The 16,302-nt window shown below is 55.9% G+C and overlaps 2 protein-coding genes and 1 long non-coding RNA gene across 4 annotated transcripts; all 3 read right to left on the bottom strand.

Annotated features, from left to right (window-relative positions):
- Positions 1 to 7,032: 7,032 nt before the first annotated feature.
- LOC134157832 (histone H3.3A) lies at positions 7,033 to 9,859 on the bottom strand. Its single transcript, XM_062607231.1, has 3 exons — positions 9,724 to 9,859; positions 9,489 to 9,642; positions 7,033 to 7,206 (listed from the first exon to the last, which is right to left on the bottom strand). The coding sequence occupies exons 1-3, from the start codon at positions 9,849 to 9,851 to the stop codon at positions 7,078 to 7,080; spliced, it is 411 nt and encodes a 136-aa protein (XP_062463215.1). The 5' UTR covers positions 9,852 to 9,859; the 3' UTR covers positions 7,033 to 7,077.
- Positions 9,860 to 11,449: 1,590 nt separating this feature from the next.
- Positions 11,450 to 14,805, bottom strand: LOC134157831 (selenoprotein W-like). 2 transcript variants are annotated; one of them, XM_062607230.1, is made up of 5 exons: positions 14,654 to 14,805; positions 14,050 to 14,074; positions 13,910 to 13,963; positions 13,009 to 13,080; positions 11,450 to 11,599 (listed from the first exon to the last, which is right to left on the bottom strand). In XM_062607230.1, the coding sequence occupies exons 1-5, from the start codon at positions 14,686 to 14,688 to the stop codon at positions 11,519 to 11,521; spliced, it is 267 nt and encodes an 88-aa protein (XP_062463214.1). In that variant the 5' UTR covers positions 14,689 to 14,805; the 3' UTR covers positions 11,450 to 11,518. The 2 variants fall into 2 exon arrangements, with proteins under 2 accessions (XP_062463214.1, XP_062463213.1); XM_062607229.1 differs by having other exon boundaries at positions 13,009 to 13,083; positions 14,654 to 14,779.
- Positions 14,806 to 15,892: 1,087 nt separating this feature from the next.
- LOC134157830 (uncharacterized) lies at positions 15,893 to 16,280 on the bottom strand. The gene is made up of 2 exons (XR_009962482.1): positions 16,181 to 16,280; positions 15,893 to 15,946 (listed from the first exon to the last, which is right to left on the bottom strand). It is a non-coding gene; the product is annotated as an uncharacterized LOC134157830 (long non-coding RNA).
- Between the last annotated feature and the right edge of the window lie 22 nt (positions 16,281 to 16,302).

Genomic DNA, 16,302 nt, shown 5'->3' with positions numbered 1-16,302 from the left:
GTATGGGGCTGCATCCAACCCCTATGGGTCTGCCCCACGTGTATGGGGATGCATCCAACCACTATGGGTCTGCCCCACACGTGTATGGGGCTGGGTGCAGCCCCTATGGGTCTGCCCCACGTGTATGGGGCTGCATCCAACCACTATGGGTCTGCCCCACGTGTATGGGGCTGGGTGCAGCCCCTATGGGTCTGCCCCACGTGTATGGGGCTGCATCCAACCACTATGGCTCTGCCCCACATGTATGGGGCTGCATCCAACCCCTGTGGGTCTGCCCCACATGTATGGGGCTGGGTGCAGCCCCTATGGGTCTGCCCCACGTGTATGGGGCTGCATCCAACCACTATGGCTCTGCCCCACGTGTATGGGGCTGCATCCAACCACTATGGCTCTGCCCCACGTGTATGGGGCTGGGTGCAGCCCCTATGGGTCTGCCCCACGTGTATGGGGCTGCATCCAACCCCTATGGGTCTGCCCCACACGTGTATAGGGCTGGGTGCAACCCCTATGGGTCTGCCCCACGTGTATGGGGCTGCATCCAACCCCTATGGGTCTGCCCCACACGTGTATGGGGCTGGGTGCAACCCCTATGGGTCTGCCCAACGTGTATGGGGCTGCATCCAACCACTATGGGTCTGCCCCACATGTATGGGGCTGCATTTAACCCCTGTGGGTCTGCCCCACGTGTATGGGGATGCATCCAACCACTATGGCTCTGCCCCACGTGTATGGGGCTGCATCCAACCACTATGGGTCTGCCCCACGTGTATGGGGCTGCATCCAACCCCTATGGGTCTGCCCCACACGTGTATGGGGCTGCGTCCAACCCCTATGGGTCTGCCCCACACGTGTATAGGGCTGGGTGCAACCCCTATGGGTCTGCCCCACGTGTATGGGGCTGCATCCAACCACTATGGCTCTGCCCCACATGTATGGGGCTGCATCCAACCACTATGGGTCTGCCCCACGTGTATGGGGCTGGGTGCAGCCCCTATGGGTCTGCCCCACGTGTATGGGGCTGCATCCAACCACTATGGCTCTGCCCCACGTGTATGGGGCTGGGTGCAGCCCCTATGGGTCTGCCCCACGTGTATGGGGCTGCATCCAACCGCTATGGGTCTGCCCCACGTGTTTGGGGCTGCATCCAACCCCTATGGGTCTGCCCCACACATGTATGGGGCTGCATCCAACCACTATGGGTCTGCCCCACGTGTATGGGGCTGGGTGCAGCCCCTATGGGTCTGCCCCACGTGTATGGGGCTGGGTGCAGCACCTGTGGGTCTGCCCCATGTGTATGGGGCTGCATCCAACCACTATGGGTCTGCCCCACATGTATAGGGCTGCATCCAACCACTATGGGTCTGCCCCATGTGTATGGGGCTGCATCCAACCACTATGGGTCTGCCCCACGTGTATGGGGCTTGGTGCAGCCCCTATGGGTCTGCCCCACATGTATGGGGATGCATCCAACCACTATGGCTCTGCCCCACATGTATGGGGCTGCATCCAACCCCTATGGCTCTGCCCCACGTGTATGGGGCTGGGTGCAACCCCTATGGGTCTGCCCCACGTGTATGGGGCTGCATCCAACCACTATGGGTCTGCCCCACACGTGTATGGGGCTGGGTGCAACCCCTATGGGTCTGCCCCACATGTATGGGGCTGCATCCAAGAACTATGGGTCTGCCCCACATAACATGGATGCAGGCCCCTGCCTCCCCCCCCACCTGTTGGTGCTCCCCACTCCCATCGCTCCCCCTGCACCCCATTAGTGGGGGGTCCCTCCCCATAAGTGAACACCCCCCAGCCCCATGAGATCCCACCCCGTAAGTGTGGGTCCCACCCCATAAGCGAGATCCCACCCCATAAGTGTGGGTCTGGCCCCCTAAACGAGATCCCGCCCCATAAGTGTGGGTCTGGCCCCATAAACGAGATCCCGCCCCATAAGTGTGGGTCCCACCCCATAAGCGAGATCCCACCCCATAAGTGTGGGTCTGGCCCCCTAAACGAGATCCCGCCCCATAAGTGTGGGTCTGGCCCCATAAACGAGATCCCGCCCCATAAGTGTGGGTCTGGCCCCATAAACGAGATCCCGCCCCATAAGTGTGGGTCCCGCCCCCCAAGTGTGGGTCTGGCCCCATAAGCGACGTCCCACCCCTTAAGTGTGGGTCTGGCCCCCTAAACGAGATCCCGCCCCATAAGTGTGGGTCCCGCCCCCCAAGTGTGGGTCTGGCCCCATAAACGAGATCCCGCCCCATAAGTGTGGGTCTGGCCCCATAAACGAGATCCCACCCCATAAGTGTGGGTCTGGCCCCATAAATGAGATCCCGCCCCATAAGTGTGGGTCCCGCCCCCCAAGTGTGGGTCTGGCCCCATAAGCGACGTCCCACCCCTTAAGTGTTGGTCTGGCCCCCTAAACGAGATCCCGCCCCGTAAGTGTGGGTCTGGCCCCATAAACGAGATCCCACCCCATAAGTGTGGGTCTGGCCCAATAAGCAAGATCCCACCCTATTAATAAGGTCCCACCCCCCCCAAGTGTGGGTCCCGCCACATAAGTGAGATCCCGCCCCATAAGTGTGGGTCTGGCCCCATAAACGAGATCCCGCCCCATAAGTGTGGGTCCCGCCCCCCAAGTGTGGGTCTGGCCCCATAAGCGACGTCCCACCCCTTAAGTGTGGGTCTGGCCTCCTAAACGAGATCCCGCCCCATAAGTGTGGGTCCCGCCCCATAAGTGTGGGTCCCGCCCCACGCACGCGTTCATCCGCTGCAGCCGCAGCCGCCGCAGGCGCTCGGCCCAATCCAGCGCCGTTTCCGCCTCATAGAACCAGCGGCTGAGGCCCTGCAGGAGCCGGTGCACGGGGCCCTGGGGGCACGGAAGTGGGGCGGAAATGGGGGGGGGGACCCGGAAATAACGGGGGGGGACCGGAAATAACGGGGGGAAGCGGAAATGGGGGGAGGAACCCGGAAATAATGGGGGGACCCGGAAATGGGGGGGGGGGGGGGGGACGACACCCGGAAATGGGGGACCCGGAAAGGGGGGGGACCGGAAATAATGGGGGGGACCCGGAAATAACGGGGGGGGGGGGAACCCGGAAATGGGGGGGACCCGGAAATAACGGGAACCCGGAAATGGAGGGGGGCAGAAATAATGGGGGGGACACAGAAATAACGGGGGGGGGGGCAGAAATTCGGGGGGGGGATCCGGAAATGGGGGGAGAAGACCCGGAAATAATGGGGGGGGGGGGGCAGAAATGGGGGGAGGAAACCCGGAAATAACGGGGGGACCGGAAATAAGGGGGGGACCCGGAAATAACGGGGGGGGGCGATCTGGAAATAAGGGGAGGGAGACCCGGAAATAATGGGGGGAACCAGGAAATGGAGGGGGGCAGAAATTCGGGGGGGATCCGGAAATGGGGGGAGGAAGCCCCGGAAATAATGGGGGGAGCCCGGAAATAACGGGGGGGGGAATGAAATTGGGGGGGATCCGGAAATGGGGGGGGAGACAAGGAAATAATGGGGGGGACCCGGAAATGGGGGGGGGGTCAGAAATTGGGGGGAAATCCAGAAATGGGGGGGGAACCGGAAATAACGGGGGGGGAATGGGGGAGGACCTGGAAATGGGGGGGGACCGGAAATGGGGAGAGGGAGACCCGGAAATGCTGGGGGGGGGGGGGGGACACCAGAAATAAGGGGGGGCAGAAATTGTGGGGGGAATCCGGAAATGGGGGGACCGGAAATGGGGGGAGAACCCGGAAATAACGGGGCAAACCCTGAAATAACAGGGGGACCCGGAAATGGGGGGGACCCCGAAATAACGGGGTTGCCCAGAAATGGGGAAGGGGGGGCAGAAATGGGGGGGGGGGGAACCGGAAATGGGGGGAGGGAGACCCAGAAATAACGGGGGTGCCCGGAAATAACGGGGGGGTGTCCCAGAAATTGGCGGGAGGACCCAGAAATGGGGGAGGGGGGGGAGGGCCGAAAATAAGGGGGGGTGTCACGGAAATGGGGGGGAACCCGGAAATAACGGGGGGGACCAGAAATTGGGGGGGACCCGGAAATGGGGGGGGGTGGTAAATAACGGGGACGTCCCCAAGGGTACGGCCGTAACTCACCGCCCTGGGCGCAGCCATGTTGGATGTGCCATGTGATAACCACGTGGTGTGGGGGAGAGGCCGGCGGGGAAGCCACGCCTCCTGGGGGCGTGGCTACGTGCAGATTGGCGGGGGGGGCGAAGAGGGCATTGGGGTGCACTGGGATGTATTGGGATGCATTGGGATGTATTGGGGTGCACTGGGATGTATTGGGGCGCACTGGGATGTATTGGGATGCATTGGGATGTATTGGGGTGCACTGGGATGTACTGGGGTGCAATGGGATGTATTGGGTACAATGGGATGTATTAGGGTGCACTGGGATGTATTGGGATACAATGGGATATATTGGGGTACACTGGGATGTATTGGGGTGCACTGGGGTGTATTGGGGTGCACTCGGATGTATTGGGATACAATGGGATATATTGGGGTGCACTGGGATGTATTGGGATGCATTGGGATGTACTGGGGTACACTGGGATGTATTGGGGTGCACTGGGATGTACTGGGGTGTATTGGGATGAACTGGGATGTATTGGGGTGTATTGGGATGCATTGGGGTACACTGGGATGCATTGGGGTGCACTGGGATATATTGGGGTGCACTGGGATGTATTGGGATACAATGGGATATATTGGGGTGCACTGGGATGTATTGGGATGCATTGGGATGTACTGGGGTACACTGGGATGTATTGGGGTGCACTGGGATGTACTGGGGTGTATTGGGATGAACTGGGATGTATTGAGGTGCACTGGGATGTATTGGGATACAATGGGATATATTGGGGTGCACTGGGATGTATTGGGATGCATTGGGATGTACTGGGGTACACTGGGATGTATTGGGGTGCACTGGGATGTACTGGGGTGTATTGGGATGAACTGGGATGTATTGGGGTGCACTGGGATGTATTGGGATACAATGGGATATATTGGGGTGCACTGGGATGTATTGGGGTGCACTGGGATGTACTGGGATGAACTGGGATGTATTGGGGTGCACTGGGATGTATTGGGATACAATGGGATATATTGGGGTGCACTGGGATGTATTGGGATACAATGGGATATATTGGGGTGCACTGGGATGTATTGGGATGCATTGGGATGTACTGGGGTACACTGGGATGTATTGGGGCGCACTGGGATGTATTGGGATGCATTGGGATGTATTGGGGTGCACTGGGATGCATTGAGGTACACTGGGATTGTGCCCCCCCCATTACAGGCTCCATCCCCCCCCAATCCCTTTATTACTGCCTTAAACATGGATTAACCCCAATCCCACCCTATGGAACCCCCCCATGGAATAACCCCCTTGGGCATCCCCCCTATATTCATGGATAACCCCCTATATTCATGGATTAAACCCCTATATTCATGGATAACCCCCTATATTCATGGATAACCCCCTATATTCATGGATTAAACCCCTATATTCGTGGATTAAACCCCTATATTCATGGATTAAACCCCTATATTCATGGATAACCCCCTATATTCATGGATTAAACCTCTATATTCATGGATAACTCCCTATATTCATGGATAACCCCCTATATTCATGGATTAAACCCCCATATTCATGGATAACCCCCTATATTCATGGATTAAACCCCTATATTCATGGATAACCCCCTATATTCATGTATAACCCCCTATATTCATGGATTAAACCCCTATATTTATGGATAACCCCCTATATTCATGGATAACCCCCTATATTCATGGATTAAACCCCTATATTCATGGATAACCCCCTATATTCATGGATTAAACCCCTATATTCATGGATAACCCCCTATATTCATGGATTAAACCCCTATATTTATGGATAACCCCCTATATTCATGGATAACCCCCTATATTCATGGATTAAACCTCTATATTTATGGATAATCCCCTATATTCATGGATTAAACCCCTATATTTATGGATAACCCCCTATATTCATGGATTAAACCCCTATATTCATGGATAACCCCCTATATTTATGGATTAAACCCCTATATTCAAGGATAACCCCCTATATTTATGGATTAAACCCCTATATTCATGGATAACCCCCTATATTCATGGATTAAACCCCTATATTTATGGATAACCCCCTATATTCATGGATTAAACCCCTATATTTATGGATAACCCCCTATATTCATGGATTAAACCCCTATATTTATGGATAACTCCCTATATTCATGGATAAGCCCCTATATTCATGGATTAAACCCCTATATTCATGGATAAACCCCTATATTCATGGATAACCCCCTATATTCATGGATTAAACCCCTATATTCATGGATAACCCCCTATATTCATGGATTAAACCCCTATATTCATGGATAACTCCCTATATTAATGGATTAAACCCCCATATTCATGGATAACTCCCTATATTTATGGATTAAACCCCTATATTCATGGATTAAACCCCTATATTTATGTATAACCTCCTATATTCATGGATTAAACCCCTATATTCATGGATAGCCCCCTATATTCATGGATTAAACCCCTATATTCATGGATAACCCTACGGATAACCCCTATATTCATGAGGAATGCCCCAGCTCTGGAATCACCCCCCATCGAGCAGACACCCCCCCCCCCCCCCCCCCAATTCCATATGGAATAACGTGGAGCTGGGATTCATCCAGGGAATGTGGACGGGTCCCCTTTATTCAGCCAGGAAGACCCCAGGGGATAAAACCAGCAGGAATCAACCCCAAATCCCACCTTTTCCCCCAAAATAAACCCCAAATCCATCGGGATCGTGTAGAAACCACGGGAATTCCAACCGTGGGTGGACCCAGAGGGAACTCCAAAAGCATCCAAAAAGAAAAGAGGCCAAGAAACCTCCCCAAACCCCATTCATAAATCCCTTGGGATCGCTGTGGGAACGCTCTTCCCATCCCATCCCGTTACCCTTTACCCCTATCCCGGTGTATCCCAAATCCCAACCGGAATCTCTCCTGCCTTAAGCGCGCTCGCCACGGATGCGCCGGGCCAGCTGGATGTCCTTGGGCATGATGGTGACCCTCTTGGCATGGATGGCACAGAGGTTGGTGTCCTCGAAGAGCCCCACCAGGTAGGCTTCGCTGGCTTCCTGTCGGGAATGGGGCCGGAGTCAGGGGGATAACGGGAATGGGAATGGGAATGGGGGGAATGGGGGAATGGGAAGAAGGGAATGGGGGGAATGGGAATGGGATGAATGGGAATGGGGGGAATGGGAATGGGATGAATGGGAATGGGGGGAATGGGAATGGGAAGAAGGGAATGGGGGGAATGGGAATGGGATGAATGGGAATGGGGGGAATGGGAATGGGGGGAATGGGATGAATGGGAATGGGAATGGGGGGAATGGGGGGAATGGGAATGGGGGGAATGGGAATGGGGGGAATGGGAATGGGATGAATGGGAATGGGAATGGGATGAATGGGAATGGGAATGGGATGAATGGGAATGGGGGGAATGGGATGAATGGGAATGGGGGGAATGGGGGAAATGGGAATGGGATGAATGGGAATGGGGGGAATGGGGGAAATGGGAATGGGATGAATGGGAATGGGAATGGGATGAATGGGAATGGGAATGGGATGAATGGGGGAAATGGGAATGGGGGGAATGGGAATGAGGGAATGGGAATGGGGGGAAGGGGAATGGGGGGAAGGGGAATGGGGGGAAGGGGAATGGGGGGAATGGGAATGGGGGAAGGGGAATGGGAATGGGATGAATGGGAATGGGATGAATGGGGGGAATGGGAATGGGGGGAATGGGAATGGGGGGAATGGGTTGAATGGGAATGGGGGGAATGGGAATGGGGGGAATGGGTTGAATGGGAATGGGGGGAATGGGAATGGGATGAACGGGAATGGGATGAACGGGAATGGGGGGAATGGGAATGAGTTGAATGGGAATGGGATGAATGGGAATGGGGGGAATGGGATGAATAGGAATGGGATGAATGGGGATGGGATGAATGGGGATGGGGGGAATGGGAATGGGATGAATGGGGATGGGGGGAATGGGAATGGGGGAATGGGATGAATGGGAATGGGATGAATGGGAATGGGATGAATGGGAATGGGATGAATGGGAATGGGAATGGGGGGAATGGGGGGAATGGGAATGGGGGGAATGGGAATGGGAGGAATGGGGGGAGGATTGATGTGAAGAGGGGGGAATGGTGCTGGAAAGGGTTAAAGGGGCAATGGGGGGGGCATTAAACGGGAAATGGGGGTGTGAAAGGGGCAAGGCGGGGCTTAAAGGGGCAATGGGGAAGCATTAAAGCATTAAACGGGCAATGGGGGGTGTTAAAGGGGCAATGGGGGATTAAAAGGGCAATGGAGGGGTGTTAAAGGGGCAATGGCGGGGGGGTTAAAGGGGCAATGGAGGGCCGTTAAAGAGGCAGTGGGGGGTGTTAAAGGGGCAATGGGGGGACGTTAAAGAGGCAGCGGGGGGGGGGTAAAGGGGCAACGGGGGGGTTAAAGGGGCAATGGGGTTAAAGGGGCAATGGGGGGACGTTAAAGGCACAATGGGGGGGTAAAGGGGCAATGGGGGGTTTAAAGGCACAATGGAGGGGCGTTAAAGGGGCAATGGGGGGTTTAAAGGCACAATGGAGGGGCGTTAAAGGGGCAATGGGGGGGCTTTAAAGGGGCAATGGAGGGGGCGAGTTAAAGGGGCAACGGGGGTGCATTAAAGGGGCAATGGCGGGGGTGTTAAAGGGGCAATGGGGGGCGTTAAAGGGGCAATGGTGGGGGTTAAAGGGACAATGGGTGGGTGTTAAAGGCACAGTGGGGGGGTTAAAGGGTCAATGGAAGGATTTAAAGGCACAAGGAGGAGGCGTTAAAGAGGCAATGGGGGGGGTTAAAGGAGCAATGGGGGGACGTTAAAGGGGCAATGGAGGGGCATTAAAGGGGCAATGGGGGCTTTAAAGGGGCAATTGGGGGGGAGTTAAAGACACAATGGGGGGGCATTAAAGGCACAGTGGGGGGTGTTAAAGGGGCAACGGGGGGGGGGATAAAAGGCACAAGGGGGGTGCGTTAAAGGGGCAATGGCGGGGGGACATTAAAGGGGGAATGGGGGGGCTTTAAAGGGGCAATGGGGGCGTTAAAGGGGCAATGGTGGGGGGCGTTAAAGGCACAATGGGGGGGCGTTAAAGGGGCAATGGCGGGGGTTAAAGGGACAATGGGGGGGTGTTAAAGGCACAGTGGGGGGGCGTTAAAGGGGCAATGGAGGGGGGTTAAAGGGGCAATGGGGCTTTAAAGGGGCAAGGGGGGGCCTTAAAGGGGCAAGGGGGGGGGGAGGAGTTAAAGACGCAATGGGGGGGCCTTAAAGGGGCAATGGCGGGGCCGTTAAAGGGGCAATGTCGGGGCCGTGGTCCCGGACCTGCAGCGCTCCGATGGCGGCGCTCTGGAAGCGCAGATCGGTCTTGAAGTCCTGCGCGATCTCCCGCACGAGGCGCTGGAACGGCAGCTTCCGGATGAGCAGCTCCGTGGACTTCTGGTACCGCCGGATCTCCCTCAGCGCCACCGTGCCGGGGCTACGGAGGGCAGGAGAAGAGGCGCTTACAGCGGGTAAACGCGAACCCGAGGTTTACCCCCCGAGGCCCTCGCTCCGTTACCGGTAACGATGCGGCTTCTTCACCCCTCCCGTGGACGGAGCGCTCTTCCGGGCCGCTTTGGTGGCTAACTGCTTCCTCGGCGCCTTGCCACCGGTGGATTTCCGAGCTGTCTGCTTCGTACGAGCCATAACGGGAGCTCAGAAGCCTGCCTGGGTGGTGGTGGTGGTGGTGGCGGCCGGGGGGGAATGAACCGGGGTCGGCCCCGAAGGGGAACGGGGCCGCGGGGCCTCACGGCGGAGCAGGCCCCGCCGCTCCCCCCCCCTTTCAGCGCCTCTCGGACTACAACTCCCAGCAGCCTCCGCGCCCCTTCGACCAATAGCTGTGCGCGCCGCGGTGGACTGACGTCGAGCGCAGCCAATCAGCTGCCGGCCTCGGGGACAAGCAGAGCCCGGCTCCGTGCGGAAGGCGGGACTAAAAGGGAAGCGTCTCCACCGCCCGAACCCCCATCCCGGAGCCGCCGTTACCGGATGGTGCCGGTGCCGGTGCCGGTGTTGGGGGCGGGGAAAGCAAAAGAAAACGGGGGGGGGGGGGGGGGGAAGGCGCTGCCGGTGCTCCCGCTCCTTTCCCGCCACAAGATGGCGGCCGCCCGTTACCCGTCATGCACCGCGGCCGCTGAGGGAGGGGAGGGACGGCCGCCATCTTGGAGCGGGGCCGGTAACGGGGACGGAGCCGTTCAGGGCGCCGGTACCGGGTTTAATGCGTCCGGTACCGGTTTAATCCCTCCGGTACCGGGTTTAATGGCTCCCAGTACAGGGTTTAATGCCTCCGGCACCGGGTTTAATGGCTCCGGTACCGGTTTAATCCCTCCGGTACCCGGTTTAATGCTCCCAGTACAGGGTTTAATGCCTCCGGTACCGGGTTTAATGCGTCCGGTACCGGGTTTAATGCTCCCAGTACAGGGTTTAATGCCTCCGGTATCGGGTTTAATGCCTCCGGTACCGGGTTTAATGCTCCCAGTACAGGGTTTAATGCCTCCGGTATCGGGTTTAATGGCTCCGGTACCGGGTTTAATGCGTCCGGTACCCGGTTTAATTCTCCCAGTACAGGGTTTAATGCCTCTCGTATCGGGTTTAATGGCTCCCAGTACAGGGTTTAAAGCCTCCAGTATCGGGTTTAATCCCTCCGGTACCGGGTTTAATGATCCCAGTACAGGGTTTAATGCCTCCGGTATCGGGTTTAATCCCCCCGGTACCAGTTTAATCCCCCCAGTTCCAGTTTAATCCCCCCCAGTTCCAGTTTAAACCCCCCAGTTCCAGTTTAATCCCTCCAGTTCCAGTTTAATCCCCCCGATACCAGTTTAAACCCCCCAGTTCCAGTTTAATCCCCCCAGTTCCAGTTTAATCCCTCCAGTTCCAGTTTAATCCCCCCAGTTCCAGTTTAATCCCCCCAGTTCCAGTTTAATCCCTCTGCTCAGCACGGACTCCAGCACCCGAAGCCCATTCCCGGTCAGTTTTCCATGCGTTTATTCCAAGAATGGGAATTCCATGGGGGAGGGATGGGGTAAAAAAACCAACCACCAAAAAAAAAAACAAAAAAAACTTAATTAAATCCCGGTGGATTGATCCCGGTGTTCTGCAGGGGCAGCGGAAAGCGGGATAAAGGAAGGGGGATGAGGGATGAAGGATGGATGAAGGATGAAGGATGAAGGATGAGGGATGAAGGATGCATCCCATGGCGCGTGCATCGGGGATCAGCCCATTGCTTTTGGCTGTGCCCGTCATGGAGCGCTGTGGGGTTGGGAATGGGGTTGGGAATGGGGTTGGGAATGGGGATGGGAATGGGGATGGGATGGGGGTTACATGGGGGGCAGGAGGGCGCTGATGGCGTTGAGGATGCGCTGGAGCTTGGCCTCTGAGTCCACGAAGCCGGCGCCGGCCTGAAGGGGGGAATGGGATTGGGATATGGGGGGGGAAATGGGAATAAGGGGGAATGGAAGGGAAAAGGGGGGAAAATGGAAGGAAAAGGGGGGAAAATGGAAGGGAAAAGGGGGGAAAATGGAAGGGAAAAGGGGGGAAAATGGAAGGGAAAAGGGGGGAAAATGGAAGGGAAAAGGGGGAAAAATGGAAGGGAAAAGGGGGGAAAATGGAAGGGAAAAGGGGGGAAAATGGAAGGGAAAAGGGGGGAAAATGGAAGGGAAAAGGGGGAAAAATGGAAGGAAAAGGGGGGGAATGGGGGAATGGAAGGGAAAAGGTGGGAATGGATGAAATCAGAAGGGAAAGGGGGGAAATGGAAGGGAAAAGGTGGGAAAATGGAAGGGAAAAGGTGGGAAAATGGAAGGGAAAAGTTGGGAAAATGGAAGGGAAAAGGTGGGAATGGGGGGAAACAGAAGGGAAAGGGTGGGAATGGGGGGAAATAGAAGGGAAAGGGTGGGAATAAGGGGGAATGGAAGGGAAAGGGGGGAAAATGGGGGAATGGGGGGGGAAATGGGGGAATGGAAGGGAAAAGGTGGGAATGGATGAAATCAGAAGGGAAAGGGGGGAAATGGAAGGGAAAAGATGGGAAAATGGAAGGGAAAAGGGGGGAATGGGGGAAAATTGAAGGGAAAGGGTGGGAAGAGGGGGAAATCAGAAGGGAAAGGGGGGAAATGGAAGGGAAAAAATAGGAATAAGGGGGAATGCAAGGGAAAAGGTGGGAAAATGGAAGGGAAAAAGCAGGGAAGGGGGAAAATGGAAGGGAAAGGGTGGGAATAAGGGGGAATGGAAGGGGAAAAATGGGAAAGGGGAATGGGGGAAAATGGAAGGAAAGGATGGGAAGAGGGAATGGAAGGGAAAGGATGGGAAAATGGAAGGGAAAAGGGAGGAATGGGGGGAAATGGAAAGGAAAAGGGGGAAGAGGGGGAATGGAAGGGAAAGGAGGGGAAAATGGAAGGGAAAAGGGGGGAATGGGGGAAATCAGAAGGGAAAGGGGGGAAATGGAAGGGAAAATGGAAGGGAAAGGGGGGAAATGGGAAGAGGAAAATAGGCGAGAATAGGGAAAGAAAGGGAAGGGAAGAGATGGGAATGGAAGGAAGGAGAGGAATATGATAGGGAAGAGGAGGGAATATCGCAGGAAAAGGGTGGGAAGTGATGGGGATGGGGTGGGAAAATGGGAAGGAAAAGGGGGGGAAATGGTAGGAAAGGGGGGGAATATGGCAGGAAAAGAGTGGGAATGGAAGGAAAGGGGAGGGAATGGAAAGGAAGGGGTGGGAAGAGCAGGAAATGAATGGAAAAAGGGGGGATATGGGAGGGAAAGGGGGGTGGTCCCACCATGGGGGGGGGTCCCAAGGTTCGGGGGGGGGGCACCCACCTTCTTAGAGTGCACCAGGCGCCCCCCCACTGTCACCTCGAACCATCCTGTCACCTCCTTCGTGCCCTGCCCCTGCTGCGGGGGGGGGGCACCCCAATGGGTGAGACCCCCCCCAATCATCACCCCAATGTGTGTGACCCCCCCCAAATCATCACCCCAATGTGTGTGACCCCCCCCAAATCATCACCCCAATGGGTGAGACCCCCCCCAAATCATCACCCCAATGGGTGAGACCTCCCCAAATCATCACCCCAATGGGTGAGACCCCCCCAAATCATCACCCCAATGGGTGAGACCCCCCCCAAATCATCACCCCAATGGGTGAGACCCCCCCATCATCACCCCAATGGGTGAGACCCCCCCAAATCATCACCCCAATGTGTGTGACCCCCCCCAAATCATCACCCCAATGGGTGAGACCCCCCCCAAATCATCACCCCAATGGGTGAGACCCTCCCACACCCCAATGTGTGAACCTCCCATCACCCCAATGTCACCCCCATCACCCCAGTGTGACCCCCATCACCCAATGTCACCCCCATCACCCCAATGACCCCCCATCACCCCAATGTCACCTCCATCACCCCAATGTCACCTCCGTCACCCCAATGTCACCCCCATCACCCCAATGTCACCCCCATCACCACAATGTCACCCCCATCACCCCAATGAGCCCCCATCACCCCAATGTCAGCCCCTATCACCCCAATGAGCCCCCATCACCCCAATGTCAGCCCCTATCACCCCAATGTCACCCCCATCACCCCAATGTCAGCCCCTATCACCCCAATGTCACCCCCATCACCCCAATGTCACCCCCATCACCCCAATGTCACCTCCCATCACCCCAATGTCACCCCCATCACCCCAATGCCCCCCCCAACCTGTGACCCCCCCTCACCACTTCCAGCGCTCCCGGGAAGCGCCGCTCCAGTTCCTGCTTCAGTTGCTGGAACTGGGAATGATGGGGGGGGGGGGGGGGTGTCACCCCCGGGTTAAATGGGGGGGGAATGGGGAGGGGGGGGGGCAATCAGGGCTCACCTTGGGTTTGTAGCCTCAGGCACCGCTATGGGGGGAGAGTCAATGGGGGGGGGACACCCTGCAAAGGGAGACACCCCCCCCCCCAAAACAGGGCCCCCCCAACCCCAACACAGTGACCCCCATAGAGATCAATGGGACCCCCCCATAGAGATCAATGGGGCCCCCCCCAACACAGTGACCCCCATAGAGATCAATGGGCCCCCCCCCCAACACAGTGACCCCCATAGAGATCAATGGGGCCCCCCCAACTGTGACCCCCATAGAGATCAATGGGCCCCCCCCCCAACGCAGTGACCCCCATAGAGATCAATGGGGCCCCCCCAACACAGTGACCCCCATAGAGATCAATGGGCCCCCCCCAACACAGTGACCCCCATAGAGATCAATGGGGCCCCCCCAACAGTGACCCCCATAGAGATCAATGGGGCCCCCCCAACAGTGACCCCCATAGAGATCAATGGGGCCCCCCCAACAGTGACCCCCATAGAGATCAATGGGGCCCCCCCAACAGTGACCCCCATAGAGATCAATGGGGCCCCCCCCAACAGTGACCCCCATAGAGATCAATGGGGCCCCCCCTCATTAAAAGCCCCCCCCCCGGTACCAGTAGACAACGGAGACGCGGAGCGGCGCGGCCATGGCTGCGACTGCGCATGCGCGGGATAAGCCCCGCCCCTACGCTGGCCCTAAGCTCCGCCCCCTGCGCAAGTAGGAGCTGTGATTGATCCCAGTATAACCAGTGATTGATCCCAATATAACCAGTGATTGATCCCATAACGAGTGATTGATCCCAATGTAACCAGTGATTGATCCCAGTGTAACCAGTGATTGATCCCATAACGAGTGATTGATCCCAGTATGACCAGTGATTGATCCCAGTATGACCAGTGATTGATCCCAGTGTAACCAGTGATTGATCCCAGTATAACCAGTGATTGATCCCAGTATAACCAGTGATTGATCCCAGTATGACCAGTGATTGATCCCAATATAACCAGTGATTGATCCCAGTATGACCAGTGATTGATCCCAGTATGACCAGTGATTGATCCCAGTGTAACCAGTGATTGATCCCAATATAACCAGTGATTGATCCCAATATAACCAGTGATTGATCCCAGTATGACCAGTGATTGATCCCAGTATAACCAGTGATTGATCCCAGTATAACCAGTGATTGATCCCAGTATGACCAGTGATTGATCCCATAATGAGTGATTGATCCCAGTATGACCAGTGATTGATCCCAGTATAACCAGTGATTGATCCCATAACGAGTGATTGATCCCAATGTAACCAGTGATTGATCCCAGTATAACCAGTGATTGATCCCAGTATAACCAGTGATTGATCCCAATATAACCAGTGATTGATCCCAGTATGACCAGTGATTGATCCCAGTATAACCAGTGATTGATCCCAGTGTAACCAATGATTGATCCCAATATAACCAGTGATTGATCCCAGTATAACCAGTGATTGATCCCAGTGTAACCAATGATTGATCCCAGTATAACCAGTGATTGATCCCAGTATAACCAGTGATTGATCCCAATTTAACCAGTGATTGATCCCAGTATGACCAGTGATTGATCCCAGTATAACCAGTGATTGATCCCAATATAACCAGTGACTGATCCCAGTATAACCAGTGATTGATCCCAGTGTAACCAGTGATTGATCCCATAACGAGTGATGGATCCCACTATAACCAGTGATTGATCCCAGTATAACCAGTGATTGATCCCATAACCAGTGATTGATCCCAGTATAACCAGTGATTGATCCGGACCCATCTGCACTCCACCCCCCACCCCCCCCATAGAATCCAATGGGATCAGCCTTTGTGCCAAAGGGTTTATTGGGATAACACATCCAATGGGATCCACATCACAGCCTGGAACAGACAACAGGGGGTCAGGGGGGCCCAGACCCACACGTATGGGTCCAGACCCACACTTGGGGGCCCAGACTTACACTTATGGGTCCAGACCCACTTTTGGGGTGCCCACACTTACACTTATGGGTCCAGACCCACACTTGGGGTGGCCCAGACCCACACTTATGGGTCCAGACCCACACTTGGGGGGCCCAGACCCACACTTATGGGGCAGGAGGGGGTCACACTCACGTCACAGCCCTGAACGCCCTCTTCTCCACGTACTTGAGGCGATACCTGCGCTTGAACCTGGGCAAAGTGGGGGGGGGGGGTCCAGCATCAGCCCCACTGCTCCCCCCTCCCATTGCCCCACA

This window comes from Pezoporus occidentalis, unplaced genomic scaffold, assembly GCF_034315485.1.
Source record: "Pezoporus occidentalis ecotype Australia unplaced genomic scaffold, CSIRO_AGI_Poc_V1 ctg1209, whole genome shotgun sequence".
Taxonomy (NCBI): Eukaryota; Metazoa; Chordata; class Aves; order Psittaciformes; family Psittacidae; genus Pezoporus; species Pezoporus occidentalis.
Note: the sequence above shows the minus strand (reverse complement) of the source record. Positions and strands in the feature narration are given on the sequence as shown.